Here is a 27185-nt window from a genome sequence, read left to right as displayed (position 1 = left end):
TGTTTATAGAAATTAGATTGTCTAAATTATATAAAATGATTTTTTACCTAGATCTATTAACTACATATCTAGAGGGGGACATATTATATTTCTATGTACTAAGATTGTTATATTTAAGTTAAAACTCCTTCCTCCTCTATTTATCTGGTCCCATCAATAACTGCTTCTGCCCAGGGCATGGGAAAGGCAGTGGTTCTAATAAATCTTGAGCTTTTGAATGGTGACTCCTGAGACATTCCTAGCAACGGCCTCCTTCAGCCTTCTGGCAGTTGGTCTGCCCATAGTTTAATTTTGTCCTTAACTTCCCAGATGAGGGAAACAGGCAACATTAGAGTTGCTAGGGGTCTCTATTCTATGGTCAACAAGTCATTTTCACTCAGAATCAGAGGCATCGTGCAGAGTTTTTTGTTATAAAGCACAGGTGTCCAAAAATCCCACCACCTGATGCTAATAGGGACAAGTATACGGGACGAGATAGACAGGAGACCTGGCCACAGCCGCTTCTGCTGTGCAGATGCATCTCATCCGTCCCAACTGTGTCAAGGGTCGGTTGTTGGACGGCCTCCAACAGCAATCCTCTTACCTTTTCCACAAATCTCACAATTCTCAGGATGTTCTCACAGAGGGGAGAGAGGGGAGCAGGTACCAACCTCTGCGTGCTCCACTTGCCTGCAGCATAACTTTGGGCCGGTTACCTAACTCTTTCTGTGCCTCACTTTCCTCTCCTGTATTTGGGGCTCACAACAGTGCCCACCCAAAAAGACTGTAGTGAGAACTAAACAAACCTACACACGTAAAGTGCCCAGAACAGTGCCTGGCACATGTTCAGTAAGCGCTAGTATTGCTACTGATAACATTACCGCCTCTGCTGTCAGGTGGAGTGTTTTCAGGGCTGATTCCTGCACGTGTTCCCTTCCCCGGCTCCAGACTGGAATATGTGGCTGCCATTGGACAGGCTGTCCTACAGTCACCTCACTGTCAGCATGACAAGCCTGGAATCCATCATCTCCACATACTCCTTTGCCAGAAATCTCTGTCCAGGAGAAGTGCACCTCCCACTCACCCATGCTACCAATTTCACATGTCGCCACCCTTCTCTCCCACATTCAAACCCCTAAGTAAACTCAGGGCTTTCTACCGCCTGAATTTCTCTGGACTCCACCGCCCCATCTCCATTCATTCCTGGTTCAGGCCACCAGGCCCCTGCCTTTCAATCCATCCTCCTCAATGCCAGCAGCTTTTTCTAAAGCGTAGACTGGAGATGCATGTCACCCTCCTGTTGAAAAGATGGATGACTCTCCACTGCTTGAAGAATGAAATTTAAACAGTTTGGAGAGGCTAATCTCAGCCCGCCCTTAACCTATGACCCAGCCCTTCTCCTTTCCTGTGCTGGCCCCACCTGCCCACCCCCAGACTAGAGCAGCTAAGGCCACTTGTTGTTCCCACTCAATACATGGGAAGCCGAGGAAAGCTTCTTGCTAAGTCTCTGGGCACATTAAGCACAGATAGCTGGAAGCGCGTCTGCCATGTCTCCCCCCACCGTGAAAATGAGGCTGATAGGGAGCTGCTGGACTCAGGCTTGGAAAGAGCAGGTTCCAGCTGGATCACAGGGAAAAGAGGACATTTCTTTTCTGGGACTTCCCCAGCCCAAGACGAAAGCAGTGCACAAGAGCATGCACCAGCAGCTTAGGAACAAACCACATTGTCCCAGCCTCTGGGGGACCCTATCCCCTCCTACAATCGCAATAGGCAGCAACAAGATCCAAGGTGGAAAAGAAAGTGGTGGAAATATCCAGATATTTTGGGTAATCCTTCCTCCATCTTCACCATTTGACTAAGAAACTTAAAGGAAAGTTTGAAAGAACTGGTGCTATCCCTTGGGGGTTTTGAATGAAAACATGGGTGAAAGGTGGAGGCAGTGATGCCCCCAGAAGTGAGCAAACAACCCCCTTCCAGGAAAACAAGCAGAGGGATGCCTGTGGGACTGCCAATCTCAACCCCAGCTTAGAGAGGGCTTTCTGGGGCCCTCCGCCTCCTCCAGCGTGCCAGCACCAATGTCATGCCTGTGGCACTCTCTTTGGACCTTTCTTCTCTTGCATAACAAACTGCTCCCTCCCAGTCCCTTTGTCCATTCTGCCAGCCTAACTACAGCACGTGGTATTGTAGCTGGGCGCTGTGTGCGTTCCAGGAGGGTAGGGGCTGCCTTCTGTCTCAGTGGCTGAACATCCCAGCCAGAGGTCTGGCAGGCCCAGGAGTGAGTAAATATTTGCCAAAGGGCTGACTTCTGACAGGTGGGCAAGATCTGCCTGGTTTGCCCTCCCCAAAACCACGTGTCTTCCCTTCCCTGGTAAGAGTTAGGGAGGCTCCAGGGGTCCTGCCTGCGGTGCAGAGGCTGCCAGCTCCTCCTGTACAAGGCAGTGAGGTGGAAAGGAAGCATAAATAAATGGAATTCCATGTAACCATAAAAATTGCTTTTAAAGAATATTTAATGCCTATAAAATGGTTATGACATATTACAGGAAAGGGAGACTACAAACCAGTATAGGCAGTATGAGCCAATTTATTTTTATTTAGTTATAAACACAGAAGAAAATATGCCAACATGTTAACAATTGTTAGATGAGAGTTTTATAGGTAACTTTTACTTTGTTATTAATATTTTCTCCAGATTTCCCAAATTTCTTCCATTGAACATACATTCCTTTATATGTGTGTGTGTGTGTGTGTGTGTGTGTGTGTGTGTGCACGCACGAGCACCTATATTTAGCCTTCAAGATCAGTATGATTGGAAGGAAGAAAGTTAAACATAACTAACTTTCCTCCATAATGATGCATAACTTAGGCTATTTTAATCCAGTTCCGTGACCATCCCCCAAGATGAACAGTATGTACCCCTCTCCGTCCCCCAAGTCTAAGGGGAAGGGAAATACAGAGCTGCCAGCAAGTAACACAAGGCAGAGTGTGACACTCGCTGAAATGAAGGTGTGAGCAGAGGGCTCCGGAGCTGCCCAGGAAGGTGTGGTTAATTCTCATGGGGAAGGGGTCAGAGAGGGCATCTTTGAACAGCTGGCTTTTGAGCTGGGCCTTGAGAGTTGAACCCTTTTAACTGGGGTTAAGGGCATTCTTCTGGGCCATGGCATCAGCTAAGGCATATTGGGATGTGGGTGAACGTCCACAGTGGCCAGGGTACGGGGAGGGGGGAGGGGATGGCAATAGTGAGGGTGGGAGGTGTCAGATAGCGAGATGAGGCTGGAAAGCTGAGGGGGCTGTGACAGTGAGTGAATGGCCTGCAACACCAAACTAAGGAATCTATATAGAAGGAGTGTGTTACAGGCTCCAGCCTGAATTTCCAAACAGAATATTAACATTGACTTTGACTTTCCTGACAACACCAAGAGTTGAGGCAGTAAGGTCTTCCACTCCTGCACCTGACCATCTCCTGGGAAAAGCCAGGCTGGATGGAGTTAAGCATTTGTTACAAATAATTCACAGAGGCTTAAAGATTCAAATCCCAGCTTGCATCAGCAGAGTTTAGTTCCTCCTAAACACCCTCTCAGCCTAAGTATAGTGTAGTGACCAAGTGCCGGTCAGACCAGGGGACAGCTAAATCTCTACTATACCCAGTTTCAAGCTGGGTGACTTTGGGTGTGTTACTGAACCTCTCTGAGTTTCCATTTCCTCATCTCTAAAATGATGATAAGAATATTACCTTTCTCCTAATTAGATAAAAAATAATAGTAAGTGATAGTTTCTTGAACACTTACAATGTATTTCTCCCTGTTTTAAGTACTTTTGCACATGTTATTTCATGTCATTTTCAGAAAAGCCTTAAGGGGCAAGCATTATTACCATTTCTGTTTTGCAGATGTGGAAACTGAGACACAGAGAGGTAAAAAATCTTGCCCAACTTCCCACAGTAAGTGGTAGAAACAAGATGCCAACCCAGTGTGTGATGTTAGAGCCCACCACTTCACTACGCCCCTGGAGATCACAATTACAGTAGTTACAAAATCACATACACAGTGCTTACGATATGCCAGGTAACATTTACATAGTAAACTCCTTTACTCCTCAGCGGCCTTGTAGTAGGTATCACCACAGGCCCTGCCTACAGATTAGGAAACTGAGGCACAGAGAGATTAAGTAACTTGCCCAAGTTTCTTCACAGAGCCAGAATAAGAACTCAGGGGGTTTGGCAGCATTGCCTGCTCCTCCTCACTCTAATACACTCAATAAACAATGCCTCTTTTACTTATTGTCATTTGTATAATTCCAAGGAGGCCTACCTGCAATTAATACAGTTCAGATGTTCAGATCTGTTTCTTCTCAGGAATGAAGATCCATAGAGGGGTTTGGGGATTGGGCAGGGTGGATATTCCTGAGTGGGACTTGGGGAGCAAGGGCCCAGGTAGAGGAGCCTGTGGGCTTGGGGGTACTGGGTGGGTTCCTTCCTGCTTGGAGGGAAGGAAGGAGAGGAAGCTGGCAGGACCTCATTGGTCTAGCCCCTGAGCAGGGCCCAGGGCATTATTGGAAATGGCAAAAATGTCTTATTCTTTGGCAGAAGAATATCCCTGGGATTGCACCATAGCCAGTTCCAGGGTGGGAATGGTGGGCAGAGGACCCTAGAGGACTGAGTGATGTCTTGAGGGAGATTTCACATTCTGGGTGTGTCTTTATAATAGAGGAAACAGAAACCTATTCCTGAGGCAGGACTGGGAGACAAGAGGGACAAGAGGATGCTGAGGCTATGACAAGACTAGGTTCCCAGGGTCCAGACTCTCAGCCCCAGGTCTCACACTTGAGCCTGCATTTGGGGCTAGGTGGAGGTGTGGTCAAGGCTCTCAGTTTAGCCTGCTCCCTAGTCAGGGAAGTGTCACGTGACAGTGGCTGGTCGGAGTTGCGGCACAGCCAGTATCATAACACAGAGGGGCTGGCTACCACTGCAGGGCTGGTTCACTGGAAGGCTGAACTGAGATTTAAAGGAGCAGGAAAACACAGTAATTCATTTATTTATGTATTCATGGATTATTACATTCCTTCAATAGCTTATAATTTCTCATTATCATGATTTCTTTTGATGCTTAGATTGTTCCAGATTTGGCCACTTGCTAGCTCCTATGTTCTTTTGATACACTCTCATCTTCTTTGATACATTCCCACCCTTAATTTCTTGTACAAAGAGACCTTTTCACCATCACGGTAAAGATTGCATCAGACCACCAATGGATGCTAAATCTACAGGGAAATTTTGTTGAGGAGTAGGATATTCAAATAGTCTTAAAGTGTTTCCCCACAGACTTCTTATTAGTTGCAAGGGGAATGGGGGTGGAATAATTATACAGTAGGGAAACTGGGCGACACCTAGACTGGGTGATCACCCAAAACCACTGGGTGATCTAAATTAGCTTCACCCAAAACCACTGGGTGATCTAAATTAGCTTCATTTACGAGGGGTAAGGGGAGATCGTGTGCCTCCAACTGTGATACTCCACAAACACATGCCTCAGCAGTTTGCCAGCTGAGAATGCATAATCTCAATTTAGTCATGGAGCAACATCAAACACAAAATGAGGAATGTTTTATTTTTTTTTTAAAGACAGGGGTCTGTAATTTCAATTTTTAAAAAGCCAGCTATGTGAATGTTTCAGGAGATTAAAGAGACTCATCAACTAAATGCAATACTAGACCATGTGCTAGAGGGGAGAAAATGCTATCAAGGACATAATTAGATTAATTCACAAGATTGGAATATGCATGGTAGATTAAATAAAAATATTAATATCATACAAATGTAAATGCATAAAGTTAAAAACTGGCCTGTGATTTAAGAACACAATAGATGAACTTGGGTGAAGAGTATATATGTGTTTCTTGTATGATTTTCATTTTTGCAACTTTTTGTGAGCTTACAATTATTTCCAAATAAAAAGTTTTCCAAAAATATTCCGGGCTCACTTCGTGTTTTTTCCTGCTCAGACCTTGCAGTCAGCTTTTTCTTCAGAGAATGTCCAGAGCAGGAGTATTTAACCACATCGAAAAAATAAAATAAAATAAAGCATTCCTAACATGTGGAAGAGTACAACCAAAGACAGGAAAATGTGAAATATAAGTGTAGATGATAGAAAGGACAGGTTCTAGCAAAAGTGGGTCTTCTAAAAGGCAGCCGAGGATAAACTGTGGCCTCCCCCGGGGATGCAAATCACGGCCCCCAAGAGCTTCCCACAAGCCTCTCCCCATTCACTCGCACATTGGTGATTTGTATATAGGACACAATAAGCGGACAGATTCGCCCGCTTCCTTTAGAGAGCCAATACTGTATTCGGGGGCACGTCAACTGTGGAAACCACAGAACTGAATTTTCTCTATTTATATAGAATGCGTAAAAATATTGTTCAGAGACTAGAAAGGGAAGCCACACTGGAGGTGGAAACTTCAGCAGAATGCTACCCGACCAATCAAGAACTCAGGAGATATCAACCAATCACGGTTCGGCAATGCTCTAGCTGGGCGGGGCCGACCCGCCCGAAGTTGTTGGTGTGCTTGCTCTCCCCGCCAGCCCAGCTCCGACTCTAGGCTTCCCTGAAGAAAATTGCAGAGAGGAGGCCTGCAAAGTACAATAGATTAGGCTAAAGGGCGGAGGGCCTCGGATGCTAGGGCTGGTAGTAGTGATGCTAGGGTACCACAAGATGTTGACTGATCCAGCCCTGGCACAACCCACGTTTGCCGAGCGCTCTGCGGGGCCCCTCTCTCAGGCGCTGGAGTCCACGGCGCTGTAGGGAGAGCAGGTGGAGCTGATGAGAGCTGACTGCAGAGCGAGCAGGTCTGAGAAAGATGTCAGGCTTCTCCTCCCCATTCGGCCTGGGTAGGTGGTGGCACTCCCTGTGTTCTTGGAAAGGCAGGAGGTGAGGCCTGTGCCATTCTTGTAGCTAGCTCTAAGAACAAGCTTTCGGACAGGATGGTGTGATTGCAGAGTGAAGCAGTGCAGGCGCCTTCTCTGGATATAGTTAGCGCATGGCAGGGGAAAGAAGCTGGTTGGAACGACTTCCCTGAAGCACTGTGCACCATTCCCAGATAGGCACATTATCAGGACACCTTTTCCAGGTCTCCCAGCCTGGCGATTCTTCCCTGGATCTAATCCGAACCCTTCCTGCCACATCTCTGGCCAGCTGCTTTTGAGATGTCTTCCATCTAACTCTCATTCCTGGGATAAGGCTCTGGTTCCCATGCCGGATACCCATCTTCAAAATCTCAGTCTGAGGTGGGGAAGCCATGCAGGAAGTCATTCAGTTCCTTTGCAGCTCTTTAAGAGAATGGGGTTGGTGCCTCTGGGCCAAATGACTCTGTCCTTACTGATACAGGAAATAGGAGGACCAGGTGGAGGTAGGGTACATTGCATCTGTGGCTCCTTTTTGTGTACTAGGCTCTGTGCTAAGCACTTTAGATGAATTAAATCCTCAAAAACTTTACAAGTTTGGAACTATTATCCTTATTTTACAGCCAAGGAAATAGGCCAGAGAGGTTATTTATATTGCTCCAAGTGACCCAGCCTGGATTTACACCCAGGCCTGGTGGATTCCAAGCCTCTGCTCTTCATTACAACCCTGCCTCACAGCACCTACTGGCTGGCTGGCCTTTCTCCGAGGTCCTGCTCTGCTCTGGGTCCTCTGGGGGCCTCTCTGACCTGTTGTTGCTATTTCTGGCCTTGGTGCTTGGTTCCTCCTTGTATTTCAGGATTCTGGAAGGAAAGTCAGTAAAAACCACAGGCTGCCACGGCCCCATTAATTTGGAACCAGAGATTTAAGGGATATGGCAAGACATTTGGAAATAGTATAGTCAAACTTAGGAACCAGCCTTCCTTCTGGGGGTGGCACTGGATTACCTCTACTGTACACCGAGAAGGGATCAACTAACTGCCTAAAGTTACAGGGAAGGTTTCAGAGGGATCAACATTTATTTATTTATTTATTTATTTATTTATTTTTAAAGATTTTATTTATTTTTAGAGAGAGGGGAAGGGAGGGAGAAAGAGAGGGCAACACACATCAAGGTGAGAGAGAAACTTGGATCGGTTGCCTCTCGCACACACCCTGTCTGGGGACTGAATCCCCACCCAGGCATGTGCCCTGACTGGGAATTGAACTGGTAACCTTTTGCTTTGCAGGATGATGCTCCAACCAACTGAGCCACACTAGTCAGGGCGTAAAGGATCAATATTTAAGTTGGGCTTTGAGGGACATTTAGGGGTTCACAATGGAGAAAATGTTGGAGGGTCTCTTGTTGGGGGGCCATTCTAGGCACAGAAAACAGCATATACAAAGGCCCTGTTGTCACTCTCTCTTTCCCCAACTTGCCCCTTGACCCATTTGTCTCCCTCAGAGATCGTTGACAGTCACATAGCTTCTGGGGTTGACAACATGACAGGACCTCCCTTTTGTTAGACACGTCACCCTGGAGTCAGGGCCTACTTTCTTGGGATAAAGTTCTGAGAATCCAAGAGAAGGGAGCCCTACTTCTTTAGCTGGAAGGGGTTCATGGGTCCCCACTGCAGGGGCGATTCTCTAATAATCACTTGAATCTTACCTGTTTCTTCAGCCACTGACTTTGTTCTTTTTCTGGTTAAGAAGGGCACATCTTTTCTTCTGCACACTGACTGAAGCTGGAATAATTGCAGCTGGATTCGACTAGCAGCCTAGAGTCCTCAGAGCAATTATGCCCAGCACAGGGTGGATGCGTGGAGAGGGAAGGGCCTCAGCATGGGGTTACACCACAGGAAGCACAAGGACATTTTCTCCAAAACCTCTTCCTTTCCAGGGCCTCTTCCCAACTTCCAAGTTCCCCTTTCCCCTCCCCTGCCTCCCCCTAAACAAAGTTGATTTCTCTCTGGCTCTTTACCCACCATTTACAAAGCTAGGAGTTTCTTGGCTCATGAGCAGGGACCTTGGGGATCTGGGCTTCTTCAATCAGATCTGAGTGGATTTAGGCTGACACTGTAGGGACTGTGGCTTTGGTGGCCTCCAATTGCCCCTAAGACTGATAAAAGACTTGGCTTCCAGTCCCATCTCTGAGGCTGTCTGCCCTCTCTATGAGCAGCCTCTAGAAATGACACATCTGCTACCAGTGTTGGACTTGGGTACTCACTGCCAGGCAGAGCTACTGGACCAGTCACTGGAGGGGACATCCCTTCCACTCCCTTGGTCTCCTCATCCTTTTCAGCTACCATGACAAAGGAATAGCTTACCTGCAGAAGAAAATGTTGTCCTCAAATGCCTATCTTTAGCCTAGTAGTTCTTTCAGACTCTACAATGCCTTTAGGAAAAAGTGACATCCAGGTAATGGCTGATGCAAGTAGACCTCGCCTTGAGAAAACTCCATGAACAGTGTGAATTTACCAAAACACCCCAGAGAATTCTTCCTGCATGGTTGGCAGTTACACATCAGAAAGAATTTACTCCAACAAGAATAGTGATTTTTCTCATTTATGCACACTTCGAAGAGATATTTAGGTGTTGGGAGGGAAGTGGAATGTCAACCTAAAGAAGATAATCAGGGATGAAGAAATTTCTGAAATTATGATGCAAGTCAGTGGTGATAGAGAATCTGAAGTGAACATCCATTCCTTTACCATAAGGCAGTTTTTATAAAATGAGGTGTACTTAACCCTCATGATCCAGGCCCAAGATCTGGGCCAAGTGTCTTGGGAAGAGTAAATCTAACTAGCTAACCCCTGAAGGGTTGGCCCAAGGAGAGGGTTAGATTACAGAGATCCAAAGCAAGCCCTTGACCTTCCCTCCATTCCTTTCTTGGGAATTATGTGGGCCTTAGATTGCCCCAAAGTGGGCAGCCAAGAAAAGCTAGAGTCCACATCCACGCAAAACCTGTTATTGTTCAGCTCTGAACCTGCCTGTCCCCACTACTTTTAGAGGACCCAGGGAGATTACCCAGTAATCTGCCAGGGTCAGAGCAGTTATGGGGAAGATTTATAGACCCAAATGGGGTCAGTCAAATGGTCTTCTTTCAGGCTACGAGTTCTTCAAGAAGGAAATGGAGAAGTGCAGGACTGAGGCCCAGATTTATTATGGCAGGGAGGGGAAAGTGATTACCATCCCATGAACACATTGGACTGTTTTAGCCCAGTGATCTTTGAGGCTAAATGATCAATGATCTTTCTACAGAAAAAAACCTCCACTATTCCATCTACATCCCAAACCCAGGTCTCTCCAGAGAGGACCAAACTACAGGATCCTTTGAGAAGGGCAGGAACACCTGGACAGCCAGGACTGGAAAGATTAACTAGCAACTCAGTGAACTAACACGTCTGTTCCTAGACAAAAGCAACACCAGGAACTCTTTTTCTCCACCTGTTTTCACGGAATCAATAAAGACACCAAAGCAATTACCAGAAGTTTAGGAAGCCTCAATTCTGTGTTAAACAGATGTAGCTATCCACAGCTTTTTCATAAAATGAAGTGTCAGATTCATCTTGATTTGCTGTGTAGTGATGCCCTCATTTGGGTACTTGTCATCTCTTTAGAGCCTTTGTCTTCATCACCTTTACATGTCCGTTAGTACTTAACGGTGCCTGATCCACTGTTGGTAATCAAATGATGCATCTAGTGGAACACAAGTGGATTTGGAATCCAGCCTGAAGCCCCTTTCAAGCAAAGAAACTTGAGTTCTGGAGTATGAGAAGAAATGTTTTAAGCCCACCTCTTTTGGGTAGAACTGGGGGCTAAGCTTGTGGCCACTCCCAAGGCCTGGCTCCCTGGGCTTTTATTCCAACTGATTGGCAGGGGTACGTCTCCAGTCAGTCAGTCTGGTGCATCTCCACCCTCCCACAGTATCTCAATACCAACCAGCCTGACAGTTCCTCCTTCTCTCTCCAGCCCAGTACCGACTTGTGTGCACCTGGAGAAGCAGTGCTTCAACAATTTCTCTATCATGGTGAGTTGGTGAAGCTTCTGAGGTATTAAGCAATCAATCATAACATTTGTGACCGGTTAACTTTAATTTGTCAAAATAAATCTGCAGTATTTTGCATGTTAGTAATACAGTGCTGGTATTGACAGGAAAAATCATCATCTGCTTACATAGAAACCTTCATTTAGGAGCACACCTTGGGAGGGAAATGAATACACAATGAAAGGCAAATGCAGGCCAAGCAGCAAGCCCTAGAGCATAACAGGCTGATGTCAGATTTGAGGATTATCTAATACAACTGGTTAGCTGCTAATCTGATAAAGGGGTTGCTCTCAACCAGGTTACAACCAGAAGGAGAAAACAAAACCTCTGCTTTTTTCGTAGAGCGGTGGGGTGGCCGTTGTGCCTTCAACACTTGGTTGAATCAGTTCATCAGCATCAAAACTCAATTCCAGTTCCAAGACACAGAAGAATTTCACCACACAACCTACTAGGTACCCCCTTCAGTAGTTCACCGCCACCCCCATACTGCCAACTCTTTCTTCCCAAAAGAAGACACAACGTGGCTTTATTATTGCAGACAAGCTTCTTAAGTGAATAAAGAATGCATACAAAATAGTATTTTAACTGAAGTCATACAATGAAGTCTCACTCCTGTTTATTATACAATGCGTTGATAAAACAATCATTTCTAGTATTTATCTTTTTTTTTTTAAGAACTAATAGTTTCAGGGTTCTTAAAACCACACTCTAGCCTAGGGCTAGGGTCCACACCTGCCCCCACTGAGTACTGTTCCTTGGGCCACTGTGGAGGAGGCCAGGGCTATTTGAATCATGGAGGATTGTGATCACCAGCCTAGTCAGAGGTGACAGGTCCCAGCAGGCAAAGCCAGAACCCAGTCCTGGGGCTGCATGCCAGGAAGTGTGGGCTTCCTCCAAACGTGGCCACCACCTGCCCAATTGAAGCCTCAGTAGGGCCACGCATGGGCCTTCCCTACGTGAGTCCTTCCAGTAGTCCACACATAATGCTCTACATATTAAAAACAAACCATCTTTGTACTGTGGATAGAACAGTTGTAACAAAGTCATAGCTACATATTTTTCTCTACATTTTGTTTATTGAGACAAACTAATTAAAAGGCACAAACATAGGGTATGTTTACATGGACATTATAACAAACATATACATTAAAAGTGTAGGAATGTGGTGCCTTCCTGCTAAACAGAAAGTTCCTAAGCTTTTATATATACAAAAGTTGTACAATTTAATGTCCTAAAGTACAAAAGATCATTTATAAAATTATTTTACACTAAGTACTATTTATTTCATTTTTTACTATGTAGTTCAACCCCCTCGAACTGTTTGTATAATGACACAGATACCTATCCCTGATGTAGGAAGTCTGACTCAGATACAAGGTATTTTGATGCTTGAACTGACACAGTGGGGTATAAATGGAAGTCATCCAGTTTGATAGTCAGTCCTGCAAACATAAACTGCAAGATTACCACAACTAATTTCCATTTCTCTGAACTGTAAGATTAAAAAGAGAAAAAAACCCCAAAACATATTGTAACTTAAAAAAAAATCACAGCGTCTTGGTTTTAGTAACTATTTTTAAAACACAATGCTTTAAAAACATTAATGTGTGACATGATGGTGTAAAGGGTATCTGTTTCCCTAGCTTTTGGTTTCTACTTTATGTACAGAGATAAAATATCCTGCTAATAAAAAAGCACATGTCTTAACGTGCACAATCATTGCTGGTTTCTACAGGGAGAGCAGACAGATAGCTGTCTCCCTGAAAACACCACAAAGCCGATACAAGTGTTTTCTCAAAGAAAAAAAAAGTGATACCCATATTTACAAAGTTGAAAATCTGCACAATACTTGATTATGAAAGGAGAAATGAAAAAAATACACTCTGCTTGTTCTGAAGGGGCATACTACCTAGTTAGTGGTTAGAATAAAAACTGTATACAATTTAATATAAGACATAAACTCTAGTGAGGAACTAACTTATCTTTCCCTGTTGTAACATCAACAGGCTTTGATTGGGAGAGAGGGGCGTATCACATCCCAGTGCCTCCAGCGTCTTCCAATTTAAAGCAATAATTTTAAATGTTCCAAAGCATTCCTTGGCTCCTGAACAGGAGTCCCATTAGCCTCCATTTGTTAGGAGTCTGCCTGTCCGCACACTTGACTTCTCCTGTCAGTTGCAGCGTTTTCTTACCAAAACACAATTTATATATTTTGTTTTTTTTTAATTTTTTAAAAAAGTCAACTACAGTGCTATGTTCCATCAGGATTAATATGCTGAGCAATATTTACATCTCCAAATATCAGGTCACAATCCCTATTATATGTTGAAGTTAGAATGATAAATTATCATATGCTTTGCATATCAGAGCTGGTATCACCTTTCCCATAGGGAATGCTGCCTGAAATTAACATATTCCCAAAGGTAAAATGCATATTCTCTGAAATGCATTTTATTATGACAATGCATGTATTTCATAAAAACAATAAACACAGACAATTCTACACTAGCTCTCAATTTGTGGATTTAGAACTTCAGGTTAAAATCAGCCATCCACTTATATTGAGAGAAGAGTTCTGCTAGTGTTTAGAATAAAATGATTTCTTGGGATTAGAAACTAATGCTGTTTTTTTAAATTTTGAAATGGGTTTTGCTTTTTATGATTGGTTTTAATTCTGGCATTTCATCTTACCAACTACTATCCTGTTTAAGCAATGGTGTAAGCTAAAAGGAATTTCTCATTAAACTAAAATGGTCCAGTGATAAGTTATACACACACCCTACTTTGAACAACCCCAGCCAAATTGGAGAAAAATGCTACTGCACTATTATTAAGTAATGTAATAAAACCTCCCAATTTCATGGTTTACTTTTTGCTTTACTAAAAATTGCTGGTAAATATTTACTTTAACCCATATTTTGATTTTATAATACTGTTTACCAAGGTGGTGATGTAGGCAAAGCTTGGGGTAAGAAAGGCATGCTCTCTACAGGCCTCATTGCTATATTGAGAGGGGCGGCTAAAGTCATAGGCGTGGGCAGGTTCATTGGAGATGTGATTGTGACAGGGTGTGCTATATTCACTGGAGCAGTGACAGGAGTGGGTAGATTGACTGGGGTAGTGAGCGTTAAAGGAGAAGTCATGGATAGTGGACTGGTTATAGTTACAGGGTGCCCTATGTTCATTGGACTGGTTATATTAACTGCACTTGAAACATTTACTGGGCTTCTCATGCTCATTGCAGCTGCCACTGTGACTGGGTTTGACATAGTCCCAGACGACACAGAGGATGTTATATTGAATGGAGTAGTGAGAGTCACAGGCGTCGTAGCAGCCGTGGAGGTTTGGCACAGGTTAGCAGCTTCTAAAATAAGAACACAAAAGGGCCTTTAGATTCTCAAAACAGTGAACGAAATTCACAAACAGCTTCTGCCTCAATTTCTTTTAATTAAAAAGAACAAACATTTCATGAATTAAATTAGTTTTCTATCAAACAGTCAACAGGAAGGGAGGATTCTTCTGAGCATAAGACTAGGGGCCAGGAATCCCAGCATATGCAAATCTCTCTTCTGATAGTGTATCTCCCTCAAGGACTTAGGCAACTTATTTAGCCCTGGCACTTTTGGTCTGAAGTTTAGATTTACTTATTTACCTCCCAGTGACACTGAGAAGATGAGTTAGTTTCTGCAAGACACTTTGGGGGTAGGGGGAGAAATCAAGGAGGGCTAAAGTATTCTCATTACCACTTTGTGCAGTTCCTCTGAGTTCTAAAGAATATCCTGGGAAGAGCCAACCATAGCAGGCCAGGCAACAAGAGCTTGTTTACAAAGGGCTGGGCTGATGGTTCCACAGTAACAGATAATCAAAAAAATCTTCTCATAAGGCACCTTGTACCTAGCAGAGGGAGGTGAGGTGTGGATCCTCAATGCTGTATTTACTTTTTAAAATTTTTATTTATTTATTTATTTTTAGAGAGGGGAAAGGAGGGAGAAAAGAGAGGGAGAGAAACATTGATGTGTGGTTGCCTCTCATGCACCCCCCCCCCCACCGGGGATCTGGCTTGCAGCCCAGGCATGTGCTCTGACTGGGATTCGAACCAGTGACCCCTTGGTTCACAGGCCGGCGGCACTCAATCCGCTGACCCATACCAGCCAGGGCTGTATTTACTCTTAAACCTTCTCATTCGGCTAAGGTTTTTAAAATCCAAAAGTAGAGGTAGATAAACAAGCTATTTTAATATTATCTACTTATTTCAGTCTTAGAAAAATCATTTTCGTTAAATAACCCCATTGTTTCTGGTAGTGTCCCTGTTTTAAAAAAGAACAATTATCCCTCAGTAGGTTTATGCTCTTGTCCCACTACCATTTCTTCTCTTTCTGATGCTACCAGTCACCTACTTTATGCCTGGAGTCACTTAACTACACATATTATACACGCCACCAACCATACATACCAAGGAGGACTAACCAGGCCAGAAGACCTTGCAGTGAGTTGAGGGGACCCTTGTTAATCCAGCAAAACCATCTTAAAAGAAAACTTCCTTTGGAGGTGAGACCCCTACCCTCAACAAAATTCAGCACCATCTGCTGGTGTGTCACCAAACACTAGTAAGAAGACCAATGGGTGGGCTGGCTGTGAGTTGACTGTCAAAATAAAAAAATGTATTTGAAACTGAAGATGGAGGTCTGCACACTTTCCTCATGTGGGTCAAATCACCTCAGGTAGACCCCTGAGTCAATCAGGAGCCCTTCCTTGATCATTATGATGTAACTTTGGCATACTCCGTACTCTACATCAAAGATTCCCAAATCTGGCTAATGATCAAAACCATTTAGGGAGCTTTTTAAAAAATGGCTTCCCAGGAAATCCCATAGTGAGAGTTAGATGGAACCTGGGAAATCCATGTTTTTTTAAAAAGCTGCAAAGATGATGACTTAATTGTCTTCCAAGTTTGGGAACTTATATTACATTATTTAAGTCCAATATCCAAAAGGAATATGCTGATTCAAGTTTAGGCTGTCAGGTCAGGAGTTTCCTCTCCCCCAAAACATGACATTTACTAATATAAATACAGAAGTTTCTAACATCAATTGGTCATTTCCAGAGAGATTCATGGTACAAATGGGAATACAATAACATTTTGTTTCATGGAGGTCAGAAGATGAACCAAACAATTGAGTCTTATTGTGCAAGCAAACTGAAATACAATACCAAATAGAAGAGTGCAGAAAGAAACAAAGAATGACAGAAGCCAACTCACTTTTGAGATGATGGTATCCAGTTTTCACCAAAGAAGTTTTCACTCTGTCATCTACCACCTCTCCACATCCTCCTCATTTTTAAAAAATCTAAGAGTCCTTTTCTGTGCCTTCAAACATTTTCACTCTCACTCCTCAAAGTCAAACATTCTTAATGGCAGGCTTTCAACCTACTATGCAATTAACACAGCATACAGACACACACACACACACACTTTTCTGCCCCTTCTCCCACCATTCTCCACCCCTTTTCCTACCACAGTGCATTTTATCAAAGTAATGACAAATCTTCACTTGGGAGACCGGAACAAGCAGCACCTGAGGAAGGGCAGAAAGCCTATCTGGACTGCTGCATTCTTTTCCTCCAATGCCAGTGGATGTATGAAAAAGGATGCTATTCCTTTTATCTTTATCGAAGTACGGAGTGTTTACAAGGGATCTGAGGAAGGGAACAGCCACACCACGTGAAAGCAAAGGATAGAAGAAACTACACAGCAAAGGAATTACAGAGGAGCCTACACCCAGAAGATTCCACATGAGTTTAAAATGAAACAGTAAGACATGGTAGGAGTAGGGGGAGAAAATAAGAAATTTAGGAATCTGTCCTGTGGCTGATGGTATATTGACAAAATGATTTAATTGAAACGGCTGGACAGTAGTCCAGAAGCCAAACCTACAACTAGTAAGTTAAAAAACTGTTGAGAACTCATACTCGCTGATTCTTAGATACATGAGAGAAAAGCAGATCATTCTCAATTATAACAATCTCTAAAAACTGAAGTACATACATGTTAAGCTAATGCCAGCTCCAGTGACAGACTGAATGACATTAAGAGTGACACCAAGAGAAAAGACATTGTATAATAAGTATGTAACAAATAAAACAATACAGAAAGAACACTAAACAGCAGAAAATTGCACAGCTGTAAGAAAATGAATTTATATACACAAAAGGGTATTTCAGCCACCTCTAAAAGTGCTAATATTTTAAGACAGAAAAAAGGAGCCCCTAACGCACAGAGGTTCACATAAAAATGGATTCTGAGCATATATAGCAAAGGACCAAATTTGTTCTAAATTTGTAACAAAAAGTAATCAAAAGAAAGAACTTAAGAAATACTAGTAAAAAAAATTCTATTTAAAACAACAACAACAACAACAACTGTATCTGGAAGCTGGAAAGCATTATTGCCAATAACTTGTATTTCCCAGTGTATAGTATTTCCATGTTTCCATAAAACTGGATCCCCTAAACTGAAAATACTTCTTAGCCATACTTTGAGCACTAGAACACCTCATCTTTCTTACCTTTCTTTCTTGCTTTGACAGCTTCTTCCCACAGTCTCAGTGTCTCTACCTGCTTCCCTGGCCAGCTTGTCACATGTTGCTGCTGCTGCTGCTGCTGCTGCTGCTTCTGGTTGCTGGTCTCATCATTCATGCATGCTACTCCAAAGACAAACCAGAAACACTACGTTTACCTTGAAATTCAAGTATGGCTATTTTTCCAAAATCCAAAACTTTGATACTTTGACTCTTTGTGCCTCTATGGTCTTTATCATTTCACTTGAGAGTTTTTACTATAGTGCATCTTTTTTTTGCTGTTCATGTCTATATTGGTCAAAATGGATAAATTAATAAAAATACTAGAGAGCTAGAGAAAACCAATATAAAAGAGAAAAGAGTTCTTTGCTATATTAAAAAGCAAGCTTTAGAATGGACCTTGGGTAATATTAGCATGGACTAATTAATGATCATCAAAATAGCTAAAATACCTGATTACTTGACCAAGGTGATGTACACTCTATAAAAGTAAATTTTTATAAAGTTATAAAGAACGACATACTAGATACTTACATGTACTTATAAATAAGCAAAAATGGATGAGATTAAAACACATTAAACATTATTTACTTTTGTCCACCTATTTTGAAAATTTTATGTTTCTGCTGTATAAAGTACATACATAATAGAATGTGTAATAGGATAGAATTAGGAAAATATTTCTTTTCTGGTGGTTAGGGAAATCTTAAAGAAAAAGCCTGGGTCAATGAAAACATTAAATTTTATTCATAAATCCCTGGAACATTCTATCTTCAACTCTGAATTTAAGGTTAGCGAAGAATTTAAACCTTAGCCCTGGCTGGCATAGCTCAGTGGATTGAGCATGGGCTGTGAACCCAAGTGTTGCAGGTTCGATTCCCAGTCAGGGTACATGCCTGGGTTGCAGGCCATGACCCCCAGCAACCGCACACTGATGTTTCTCTCTCTCTCCCTTCCCTCTCTAAAAATAAATAAATAAACTCTTAAAAAAAAAAAAAGAATTTAAACCTTAAAATGGATATGGTATCTCATTTCTCTATGGACAGATTTGGGTTTGAAAAGCAAATTAACACTGCTTTCATCTTTAAGGTTATTAAGGACATATTAATAAAAATCAGGAGTTAGGAGACACTGATGTTTAAGAATCTTCCTAACATTAAATGAAAACAATTAAAATTGCCTGGATACTGGATATGATGCAACTTCCTAATGTGGCTTTTATTACTGCCACAATTCTAACACACTAGATCCTTTTATTCAAACCCCAAAGAAGGCACACACTGAAAAAAAGCTATGGCGAAATTCTGCTCTTTTAACATGGCTGTTATTAGACAAGCACAGGATTGCAAGCAAAATCAGTGCTGTTTGTACACATGCATATGAAGAATATTTCTAATAATAACACATACTCTCCCTTACTGCATGTTTGCAGACATTAGTAATAGCAGGAAACATGCAAGATGAACAATAATACACAGCAAAAACACCTTTGATACATTTTAAAAACAATGCAAAAGAAATACAGTTTGAAGCTTCACTTACTTTTACTGATGCCTTGTTTGCATGTATTACAGTTGATACTTTGGCTCTGCCCGTGTGTCTTTAGGTGGCTGGTGATGTATGCCGCACTCAGGAGCTTCCCACAGATGTTACACGACACCTTGCCTTCGTGGCGCACCATGTGTGTCCGCAGTCTGTCTTTGGTGGCAAAGGCAGCAGTGCACGTCTGCATGAGGGAGGAAAACTTTTTTTTAAATATAGACTATCCTGTTCTACTCATTTTAAAGTACGTTATATTCTAGGCATTACCCTACCCATTAAGAGCAAGCCGACTGAGTTAGCTGAATTTTAATTGTATGTGTTACCCAGAAACATAATCATAATAAAATACTTGGTAAATTTTAGACCCTTACATTTTAAGGAAAGAAAAAATATCAACACAGAGCAGTGAGATGTGAGCTTTAGAGTTAAACCTAGATTTAAATCCAGCTCCCCAGTTCACCAAACAGTGGAACACTGAGCAGGTTGGTTAACATATCTGAATTTGCCTCCTTATCTGTAAAATAATAATACCTACCTCACAAAATTACTGCTGGATTAAGAGCCTGACCCAAGGCCTCACACACAGAAGGCACTCACTCATAATGACACTAGCTTTCTTTGTCCAATTGAGGTTTTCTTAGGATTCAAATCATTTACTCAATAAAATCAGTCATTAACAAATTTAACAAAAGGGAACAAAAAAGACAACCAGCAACAAATTAAAATTACTGATACCTAAAACAATAATTTGATTTAGCACAATTCTTATACCTTTTCATTATCACAATTTATGCTAAATAAAATTGTTAACATGAAAACATTTGTAAGCAACTAGAAAATGCTCCAATTTGGCAGTAGCTGACAAAAATCCAGTAAGTGATAGCTTTTGGAAGAAAATTTGTATTTTCTTCTATTACAATTAATACAACTTCAACCATCAACCCAGAAATTAATTTAAAGCACTTCATTCATTTATTTATTTCAATACACAACCTTTGCAAGACTATAATTATTTTCTCATAACAATAAATTGCTGTTGCCCAAGGAAAGGGAAATGCAGTTCAACAAAAACAACACATTTACATTTTAAATGATCTTGCTCCACAGAAATAGAAGCTGTCATTTATATTTTATAAAACTAGAATTCAAATGGATCACATTTACTCAAGTCAGTGATTTTTAACACTATTCAAGAATGGTGAGACTTGGTTGGCTCAGACCTTCGGGACAATGTGCATCAAGCGCTACACTAAGGATAAGTCATTTTAACTCTTACTTGGCATTTGAAGGGTCTTTCTGTTGAATGGACATGTTTTACGTGACAGCTTAAATGGTCAGGCCTGTGAAAGAGAGAGTTTCAACAGAAGATATAATGGAACACACATAGAGAAATGCTACTTACTGTGATGTACACATGCTTGGCAGATTTGGGTGGGGGACATTTTAAAGAAAGCTAGCAGAATTACCAAATCCCCCTCCACCCCCGTGCAAGCCTCCTTACCTCTCTTATCATAAACAAAAATTTTACCTGTTTTCTCTCCTAGTCAACATCAAATCATATTAGGTCTTGATTCTTTACAATTACAAAATACCCAAAGTTTTAGTTAATACTTGCCAGAAACAGCTAGTACTATATATACTTTATATTTTAAAAACCTTTAAAAATGAAAATTAGTGAAATGTTAGTAACCACACACAAAAAGGAAAAACATTCTCCTAAGAATTTTTATTTAGAATATCCAAGGTCATCCTAACTTCCAAAAAATAAGTTTCTTTGATTTATGCAGTGAACTTCATGTCTAGTCACCCAACTGAACTGGCATCTGGTGGTTATGCAGTGATAAGAAGTATCCATATGCCAAATGAAGGCCTGAGTCCACCAACGTACTTCTTAAATGAAATAGTAAGTTAATCTCTATGTCACCACTTGTCAACCACATCAATCTGCAATTAGACCTGGAGGTGAAATACTTTATCTATCACCAATCTCCTCTAATAACACAGGCCTGCCTGCATCTATTCTCACATAAACCTTCTAGAGCACAGAGAAACAAAACTGAAGTTCACTGAATACCATAATGAAAAAAAGCAAAGCAAAATGCAGTACCTCGAGAAGCCTTTCCCACAAACACTGCAAGTATAGGGTTTGGTGATGCCTCCTTCATGAGACCTCACATGGTAAGTCATCCGGTCCTTCCTCTTGAAGCGCTGGTTACAAATAGGACACTCGAAGGGCTTCTCGTCTGAGTGGGAGAGCTTGTGCCGATTGAGGTGGTACACATCTCGGAAGGCCTTCCCACACATCTCGCAAGCATGGTTCTTCTTAACAGGCTTACTGGGTTTCTTGACAGACTGGGTCACAGGCATAGCTGTGGTGCTGGCACTGCTGCTGGGGTTGGTGCCCGAGGAAGATGTAGTGACTGTTGACAAGATGCCTGCAATGGTTGAGACCAGCGAAGTTCGGCTGCTGTCCCCAGCGATGGTGGAGATAAGAGGAACCACTGTAGTGGGGGTTTTCTTTGCCCGGGACACCAACTTGATCCCTGTATGGCAGGACTCATGGCGCCTCAGGTGATAGCTGTCCCTGAAAGCTTTACTGCAGTAAGTGCACACAAATGAAGTTTTGGGTTTTTCTTTTTTAATCCCAATGGCATCCTTTAATGTTTCTGGTGCAGCCTGAGGTTTCTGAGTTATCGGTATTGGAAGTAATGGTTTCTGATCAGGGGGCTCCACAGCAGAGCTCAGGAGGGGCAGCAGGCTGTTTTGTGCTGCCTGCTGTTGGTGATGAGAGCCTTCATGGGTCTAAAACCAAACATTTACACTTCAGAAACTCAGTCTCTCACAATGACCTTCAAAATTCAACATGCTCCAAACAACAGAGACCAGAGACCAGAAGAAACAATCAAAGAAGCCTGTAAGCAACTCTCTACAGCAAAGATCCAGCAATCACCTAGCTCCTCTGAAGAGCTCTCAATATAAAGCATTAAAATCACTGTGTGGAGCCAAAACTTGCTCGACTAAGTTGCTGACAGTGATCTTGCTTTCAAACAGCTGACTAAACTATACTCCACCCTGGTTCATAAGGGACATAGCAGCGATGAAATCAGTTTGCATTAGTCTGCCAGTGTTGAAACCAAGTTTAAATAACTTGTCAAAAAAATTACACTCCAGACTTATTTAACAGTACCTTACTACAGTAATGCACGAAACATACACAATCATCTACTTGTCTATTACCTAGGAAAAGAAAAGTATTATGTCTCTCCTTTTCCATGAGAAAGCTTATGATTGAGGAGAGAGGCTGTTGCTAAGTGATAAAAGAAACCTAATTCTCTGAGCACATATGCTATTTAAGTTTACTTTTAAAATTGTTCATTTAACTCTACTAAAAGATTTGGTTGAAGTGAAACCTCCTATTAGTCAACCTGGAAGGCATCTGTGAAGGTAGCCCACAGAAAAACACCTGCCAGTTGTCTCTCAGTTCATAGATGTCTGTATCCTTTAGCAACATTAGTTGTTCAAATCCTATACTCTCAAAGACAGATCAAGAGAAAACAAACTATAAATAATTAAAATTCCTTTTATTTTCTTCTCCATCCAAGAGTTGTAGGTTCTGTTAAAGTATTAGACATTTAGCCCTGACTGGTGTGGCTCAGTTGGTTGGGCATCACCCTACAAGTGTAAGGTCACTGGTTTGATTCTGGGTCAGGGCACATGCCTGGGTTGTGGGCACGTGCAAGACGCAACCGACTGATGTTTCTCCTCACATATCAAATGTTTCTCTCCCTTTCTTTCTCCCTCCTTCTGCCCTCCCTAAAAATAAGTAAAATCTTAAAAAAATTTAAAAAAAAGTATTAGACATTTGCTGTTATAATGTGCTTCTACATTCCAAAACTGGGAACTGGACATTGTCTGGAAATTTACTTAATTGCACTGAAATAAAAAATTTCATCATGGATTAAGTTCCTGTTATTTATGAGTATTCTTTTGGTTTTGATTCTTTCAAAATCTCCATACCTCCATACTGATACACATTTAGGAAATGACAGGAAAAAATTTCTCAAAGAGTTCTTCCTAATATGTTGTACTTTACCAACATTATCTCTGAAACTCTTTAACAGTGAGCCCAAACCCCTATGCTTGAGTTTTGTAATCCTAAAGGGATACATGCACTCAGAGGTTAAGAGTTTCAAATACTTTAAGAATACATTGTTCTAGGAAGAGCCCATCCTACCATCTTAGACATTCTAGACGCTTCTTTACCCTTCTCACTCTATAACCACTAGTCCAACAGTTAACTTAGGGAGAAAAAAACAAGGAGAAAGACACACACACTCACACAGAGTTCCTCCCTGATGGGTAAGAACATCTATCATTGCTCCATGTTTACTTTCCTGACTGCTGCGCAACAGCTAAACCTGGAACCAGGCTCCCCTAAAGCATTAGGAGATATGGTATCCAGAGCTACCAGTTTCAATTTAATAATTTTGATCAAATCTCCCTTGAGTCCTGGAAGTACTCATAGAAATTTTGTGCTCACTTATGAGTATCTTTCTGGACTTAGCGATCATACTGAATTATAGTCTACTTTTAATTTATGGAGCTCTTGTAAACGTCAGTGTCTACCCATATTACATTAGTAAAAACTAAAGAATCTGGACTCTACCCTTATCCCCTTTCCAACCTGGCTGTAGGATACTCAAGTTTCCATACAGTACATAAACGGTTAATAGCTGAAGATAGCTCAAGATATACAATTTCAAAGGCAACAGATCAGATAATAGGGAATGCAAATCTTCTGGACAAAGTTCAGACTTACAGTGTTTAGAGGCATTTTTTAATTCTAAACAACCATTAGTTTGATGTAGTACTAAAAGCACTTACTGCCATTTTACCAATTCAGATGTCTGTGGCAACATAAAGTATTTTTACAGCATTGCTGAAGCTCACTCTCACACGAGGGTCACACCAGGTCCCTGCTTCTTGGGTGAAATGCTGTGGAATACCTCGACCACTAGGGAAATCTCTCTCTGAGGATTCCTAGGATCCCCACACTGCTACATGAAGCCTTCTAAGAGGGGAAGTGGGTTTCCCCAACTTGTTCTCTGGGGGAGAGACAGAGTAAAATAACAACCACAGCCTGCCTTCAATTAAGTGATTTAAAATATGTACATAACTTATGGGTACACCTTTATTTGACTAGCATCATCAAACTAAAGTTTTAATTGTATCTCCCATCTCTTTCAAGGCTTTTAAAACCCTCCTAAGCTTTCTTTTTTGTGGGGCTGGCAAAAAACAAAACAAATGTTATTTCATCACCCAGGGTGGTAGGATATGGCACCATGAAATCTCCAGTGCCAGAGGGTAAAAGATTTTGTACTGAAACAAATTAGCATCAGTGAGTCATATCTTGAATGTCCTGTTAGGAGAATCATCCATCAAACATTTTAACAACTATGGCTTTCACTTTCCGCCAGGTTATCTGGAAAGCAAGCATGTCTTAAATTGTTTTAAAATATAAATTCAGTACGATGCTCCAGGAAACAAAACGAGAGAGTGTAAGTCTCCATTTCCCCAGAGAAAATTACTTAAAACTGAAACTAAGTCTATTCATGCCTTTCCATAGAAAAGACAAATATTCTTTACCCATTCAACTGTCCTCAGCTCTAAATTCTAAGTTTTCCAACCATTTTCACTGCACACATTGTCAAGCCCAGGGTCAGCCATGACCAACACTCCTCCATCAGGTGGAGAAAAAGATTTTAATAGCTGAAAAAAATTAAATAATATAAAATCTAATTAAATAGTTGATCAATAAATGCTTGGCATTTGCTTCATCTAGGAAAATAATAATAAGAATATTCCAAAAGATTTTTCAACTAGCTTTCCAAAAATTAGTTGTGGGTTTTTCCTTTACATAAAGAACTCCTGTTTTTTTTTCAACTTCCATTAAGTATATAGACAGCAGGTTTAATATGGTCAAGCTAATTCATTGTTCACGTGAAAATCACTTCAATGGCCTATTAACCCCATATTTTACAGTGACCATTTGAAAGCTTTCTCTGGAGATAGTATTTACCACCTTTACACCAACCTGGATGCCAGCTAGTTATATATCAATTATTTTCCAATGCATCTTTAAGTTCACTTATCACAATTATTAAGCTCATCAAAGCCAGATAAAACAGTACTAGCTAAGAATGAGAAAGTGGGGACGTTTGTGAGTTCCATAATTTTTGAGTATCTTCGATTTTAAGAAGCCTGAATATAATTCAATAACTACTTAAAAAAATCAGATTACTCACATTTAAAATATATTTCTTAAAGTAATCAACCAACTCTACTCAATAGGTAAGTAATGTTTGAATTATCCAATTCCCTGTATTAACTCCACTGGGATGGGTCTAGTGGCTCGGAGAAGTTTCTGAAAATTTTGCATCCGTTCCTGGTTCCAAAAGGTCTCAAAAGCCCAAGAAACGAGTCTGGGATTTCACTAAGTTATTCAAAGTAGGAAAATAACTCCGAGAGGCGGGAAGAACGCACTTCAAGTGATGAGCTTCCCAACCTCCGGTTTCGAAGTTTCTTCGTGAGCTCATCACTACTGCCCACTAAGTGTTTCGTTTGCAAACAGAAACCAAGCAGGAAAAATATACGTTCCAGCCCAGGTCTTCCAAATAGGGGTCCCCCACCCAAAGCGGGCTGGCCAGAGGACTGCCAACGTATTGGCTACAGTCACTTTGAAGTTTCCTGCAAAAAGTGAAGACCAACACCCCAACGAATGACTCATCTGGGGGCTTTGTAAGCGGACTGGTTGCTCTCTCCACTTTCTGTCTCCCCCACTTGGTTGGAGGAAACGTCGAGATGGGAAGGAGAGAGAAAAGCGCTCCGGGAGGAGGTCGGGCCTCCGGGAGTCCCGGCCCCCACTGCTCCCAGCCCCGGCCCGGCGGGGGGAATCCCCCGGCTGAATGGGCAGGCGGAAGAGCTGGACAGAGGGAGAGGGTGTCAACTGCCAAGACTTGGGCAGGGGCTTGGGGAAGAAAAAATGTAAATCTAGTGAAAAAGTTTGCGGGAGGAAATACACACAACACCCCCAACTGGATAAACACGAGGTGGGGCGGCGGGAAGGGGGAGTGGCGGGGAACCCAGGGATACCCGCTATTCAGCGGGGATGGGGGGGTCAGAAAGTCACCATACGCAAAAACAGAGGGAGATGAAAAAGGAGAGCGAGGGAAAATGAGTGCGTGAGTGTTTGTGTTTGTGTGTGTGTGTGTGTGTGTGTGTTGGGGGGGTCTGAGAGTAGAACCTGGGGACCGCCCTCACCCCACGGTGCGGGCCGGGCCCGGCGCGCCGTGACCGAGCGGCCCGCGCTATCCAGCGGCCCGGCGCCCTCCTTTCTCTGGGCCGCGGGTGGTGACAGCGACCGGCCTCCTCCCTTCCCTTTCAGGGCGGGAGGGAAGGGTGTGTGCGTGTGCGTGAGTGTGCAGGGGGGGCCAGGGTTCACCCCGAGGCCTGCTCTCTCCCCCGCACCCCGTGAGGCCGCCTTCTTTCACCTCAGCAGCCCCGCTCCGCCGGGGCGGGCGGGCGGAAAAACAAAGGGGGATTAAGGCCGGGCCGGAGAGCGGAGCCGGGAGGGAGGGAGGAGCGCCCGCCCGCCCGCCAGCCCGGGGCCCGGCCCCCCTGTCCCCCCCGTACCCCCCCGGGGGGGCCCCCACTACCTGGAACAGGAACGTGGTCCAGTTGGCCTCCATGGCTGCGGCGGCCGACCCCCCTCCTCCCCACTCCCCCCGCTCGGGGAGCCTCCTCAGCCGGAGGAGGCGACAACAAAGCGGCGGCGGCGGCGGCGGCGGCAGCGGCAGCGGCGGCTCCTCAACATGGCAGCGCCGAGCGCGGCCACTTCCGGTAACCTCCGGGACGCACCACCGCCGCGGCGAGCGCGGGCGGGGGGGGAGCCCCGACCCGGCCGCCGCAGCCCCCAGTTGCCCGGACCCCTCCTGGGCGTCCCCGCTGTCGGCTCGCCGCCTCGGAGCTCAGCCAGTGCCTGTGGGCGGTGGGGTCAGGGCCCCAGCGGGGGGGCTGGGGTGGGGCCGGGGGCGGGGATGGGGCGCG

General features: G+C 43.0%; 1 protein-coding gene across 4 annotated transcripts; it reads right to left on the bottom strand.

The window, feature by feature from the left end:
• Window positions 1-10986: 10986 nt before the first annotated feature.
• On the bottom strand, window positions 10987-27115 carry VEZF1 (vascular endothelial zinc finger 1). Of its 4 annotated transcripts, none has more exons than XM_045836274.1 (6): window positions 26795-27115; window positions 21187-21881; window positions 20356-20419; window positions 19080-19281; window positions 17526-17663; window positions 10987-14323 (listed from the first exon to the last, which is right to left on the bottom strand). In XM_045836274.1, exons 1-6 carry the CDS (start codon window positions 26825-26827, stop codon window positions 13896-13898), a joined length of 1560 nt encoding a protein of 519 aa, XP_045692230.1. In that variant the 5' UTR covers window positions 26828-27115; the 3' UTR covers window positions 10987-13895. The 4 variants fall into 4 exon arrangements, with proteins under 4 accessions (XP_045692230.1, XP_045692232.1, XP_045692231.1 ...); XM_045836276.1 differs by having other exon boundaries at window positions 19080-19263; window positions 26795-27114; XM_045836275.1 differs by having other exon boundaries at window positions 17526-17660; window positions 26795-27113.
• Window positions 27116-27185: the final 70 nt, after the last annotated feature.

This window comes from Phyllostomus hastatus, unplaced genomic scaffold, assembly GCF_019186645.2.
Source record: "Phyllostomus hastatus isolate PE091 unplaced genomic scaffold, TTU_PhHast_1.1 phas_contig_210, whole genome shotgun sequence".
Taxonomy (NCBI): Eukaryota; Metazoa; Chordata; class Mammalia; order Chiroptera; family Phyllostomidae; genus Phyllostomus; species Phyllostomus hastatus.
Note: the sequence above shows the minus strand (reverse complement) of the source record. Positions and strands in the feature narration are given on the sequence as shown.